General features: G+C 43.9%; 1 protein-coding gene across 3 annotated transcripts in view; it reads left to right on the forward strand.

Moving 5' to 3' along the window:
* The first annotated feature begins 1842 nt into the window (after positions 1-1842).
* The window catches only part of DDX4 (DEAD-box helicase 4), a 70234-nt gene continuing 68312 nt past the window's right edge, over positions 1843-3764 (forward strand). For 2 of the 3 annotated variants that reach the window (XM_037745778.1, XM_037745779.1), the window contains exons 1-2: positions 1886-1920; positions 2703-2785. In XM_037745778.1, the coding sequence (XP_037601706.1) occupies positions 2717-2785 (69 nt within the window). In that variant the 5' untranslated portion in view covers positions 1886-1920; positions 2703-2716. Of the gene's footprint in view, positions 1921-2702; positions 2786-3764 lie in introns of all 3 variants that reach the window. The other variant, XM_037745777.1, reaches the window with a different exon arrangement.

The following is a 3764-nucleotide window of genomic DNA, read 5'->3' on the forward strand; positions in this document are numbered from 1 at the left end:
CAATTATTTAAAATGAATTATATAGAAATTTGTTTTGGTTTAGCCTTTGTTAAGTATAGTCTTTTAAGTTTGGGTGTGGTGGCTCATGGCAGTAATCCCAGCACTTTCAGAGGCTGAGGCAGGAGGATCACTTGAGGCCACAAATTGGAGACCAGCCTAGGCAACACAGGGAGAGTCTCTGAAAAAAAAAAAAAAATTACTTTTTAAAAATTAACTGGGCATGGTGGCTCCTGCCTGTAGTCCCAGCTATTCAGGAGGCTGACATGGGAGGATCACTTGAGCACAGGAGGTTGAGGCTGCAGTAAGCTATAATCATGCCAGTGCTCTCCCCTCTGGGTGACAGAATGGGACCTTGTCTCAAAATAAATAAATTCATTTTGATCGCCTTCAGAATAGTCTAACAAAGTTTACTGCTAACTAGATAAATCCTGACATTCTTGTGATGATGGTTCTAGAGATATAAAGTGTGAAGCAAGCCTGAGACTATTAAGTGCTTCATCCTTTATGTCCCAGTATCCAATTGTGTTGCTATTTACGTTCCTGAATGAGATAGGAATTCCTTCAAAGATTCAGAGAAGGAAAAATGACAGCAATATAACAATAGGAACAAAAATAAGAACTACACTTATTAACCAGCCCCTGGTCATGCTTTTTGAAGGGTTGGGGAAAATACTGAGGGACTTTACCTGCTTTGGGGGTGGGGGGTGGCGGCAGAACAAGAAAATCTGTTGGAAGATAGCATGAAGTATCAAAATAACCCTTGGCCAATTTGGCTAGTGCCGGTAGAAATGTAAACAGGTGGACCACAAATCCAAGCCTTGATGAATGACCTATGCCAGCACCAATTTCCTCCTTCCTTCTGGATCAGAGCCTGTTTCCTTCCCAAAGTGACGGACGCCCCCCCACCCCGCCCCCGGCACCCAACTCTTCTTACAAGCTTGCTTTCTTTTTCTTTTTTCATGGAGTCTGGCTCTGTGCTCTGTCGCCCAGGCAGAGATTGTGTAATGGCACGATCTCGGTTCACTGCAACCTCTTGCCTCTCGGTTCAAGCGATTCTCCTGCCTCAGCCTCCTGAGTAGCTGGAATTACAGGCACTGCCACCGCACCTGGCTAATTTTTGTAGTTTTAGTAGAGACGGTGTTTTGCCATGTCGGCCAGTCTGGTCTCGAACCCCTAATCTCATGTGATCGTCCGCCTCGGCCTCCCAAAGTGCTAGGATTACAGGCGTGAGGCACCACACCCAGCCGAGGCTAACTTTCTTTACAACTTTCTGGGGTACCAGCTGGACAGAGTCTTATACATGCTCCTCTTACTGGGAGGAAAATGGAATGCACCTCCTCCATGGGCCTCAGCTGCACGTTGAGGCACCTGCAATCCCCGGATGTGAAGCGAGCCTCCGAAATGCAGAACCGGAGGGGCCAACCACCAGGGACTGCGTTGAGTAAAAGGGGAGTGAGCGCTAAGGAGGCAGAGTAGGGAGGGCATTATCCCTTTTCCCTTTTATTATTATTTTTTGTTGAAGGCAGTTGGACATCTTTGGCTTGCAGAGCTTGCGCAGGGAAAATCCAGAAAGTCTTTAGAATAAGGATCCCACCAGAGAATGTGACCGCGAGTGGGCCCTCAGCCAGCCTTTTACCCGCAGGCCCAACGGACCACTTGATGAGAAGGCCAAAGCGTTGCCATAGAAGCCCGAACGCGAGCGCTTAGGGAATGCGTAGTCTAGAGGTGGAGGCGGGATGCCACTGGCCATCTAAGTGCTGATTGGCTGCTGGCGCCAGTCACCAGCCAATCGTCAACAAATGGCCTGACGAGGCCATTTGTTGTTGGAGTCACGTACCTGACGCAGAGGGCGTCTTGCACGTGCAGCCGTTTAAGCCGCGTGGGCGCCTCCTAGGACTCGGGAGAGCAAGCAGCGGAGAGGTGAGTGGGCCGATTTTGTATGGAAACTGGCCTGAACTCGGCCCGGACTCCCGGGTAATCTGCCTTTGGCCGAAAAGTGGATGGGGTAGGCAGTGTTTTGAAGTCGTCCTTTGGAGCCTTTCTACCTCGGAGTCGCAAAGTCCCATTGGTGCCCAAAATCTGGGCTTGAGGCCTGCAGAGGAGGCGAAGGCCCGGCCTCTACACCGTCTTTTCTGTGAACAGAGATGGTCATAGTACCATTTGTGTACAAACGCTTCTTCATAACGCTGGTCATCCTTTGTTGGAGGGATTTGGGCAACCCAACCCTTCTTCCCTTCCCCGCTAAAATCCAGGGACTCCCTCTTCACCCAATCGCTGCCCGCGCCCCAACTCCCGTACCTCTGCCCCCGCCCCGGCGCACGTCAGAAACACCCCAAAGCAAGCATCCTATCCATCTTAGACGTTAATCATGCCGAGGGAGAAATCTTAAGTAGTTTCTGAAAAAATTTTCTTCCAATTTGATATTCAGCAAGTCGTCTGGGGACCCTTTGAGGGAGGAGATAAATTCTATAAACAGATTTTGGGGAAAAGCCTAAGCCTCACTGGGGACGTGGCGATTTCTACAATGATTAGGTAAGAGGTTCAACTAGTTTTTAAAGATAAAAAGGATGGAGATAAATGCCACCTTTAGATAGGAAGAGACCTAATTCTTTTCTTTGGAAAAAACTTATGGGTAGTTTACTTTTAAAGCAATGATTCTGATCACATTGAGTCCAAATGTGCATTTTTTTTTTTCTGACTAGAACTTGAAGCCACCATGGGAGATGAAGATTGGGAAGCAGAGATCAACCCTCATATGTCTTCCTATGTTCCCATATTTGAGAAGGTAATAGCGCTTAAAGTTTAGTTATTAAATGCTACGGATTTTATCAAAGTTGAAAATCACTGTGGTGAGAGTTCTAAATTATACAGCCTGTGTCAGTGTTTATCTCCATGTGATTGTTATTAACTTTTATGAGTAGTAAGAGGCAAGCTAAGCCTCAAATAGAATACAATAGCTTGAGGCAATTTGATAATTAAAAGCTAAAATAGATGTAAAATATTAATGACCTAATTTAAATCTCAGTGATTTAGGACTTCCACAGGTGAAAGCAAACTTGTATGGAAAATCAAAAACAACCATTATGTTTTGGGTATATTTTGAATTCTGAAAATTGATTTTGTGCAAGGAGGGTTCTCAAGATAAATTATACTAGGCTGATTGAGTTGGTAATGTCAGTTTGTATGAATCCTCAGATCTTTTTTCTTAATGGCATTTGGGGAATTACATTGTCATTTAGGAAGATGGTTAGTGGGGTAAGTGTTTTGGATTTCAATTCTGACTTGGAAATTGGCTTTAAAAAGATTAATAGAAGGTACTTTAAAAGATAATATATTTTAAGAGATTATTTTTGCGTATTATTTACTTGATAGTGTCTCTACAAGTTGATTTTTTTCCCCCTTCAGAATTTCCAATTTGAGTGTATGTCAGTTCCGACACTTTCTGATTTCAAGTTTTGCCTTAGTGGAAGTTCTTATTTTAGACAAAAATATAAAATATGCAATCTTTGATCCTAGTTGAATTTGATCAATATGTGACGTTTACATTGAAATACCCCAAATACAAATCTAAATTTATTATGTTTCTTCTCTTGGAACATTTTTTAAAGAAATAACATGTTACCTTAAAAAAAATTTTTTTTTAATTTTTGTAGAGATGAAGTCTCACTCTGTTGCCCAGCCTGGCCTCAAACTCCTGAGTTCAGGAGACATTCTCAAAGTGTTGAGATTACGGTTGCGAGCCATTGCACCTGGCCTGTTATCTT

The sequence above is a fragment of the Cebus imitator genome, unplaced genomic scaffold (genome assembly GCF_001604975.1).
Source record: "Cebus imitator isolate Cc_AM_T3 unplaced genomic scaffold, Cebus_imitator-1.0 Scaffold213, whole genome shotgun sequence".
NCBI lineage: Eukaryota > Metazoa > Chordata > Mammalia > Primates > Cebidae > Cebus > Cebus imitator.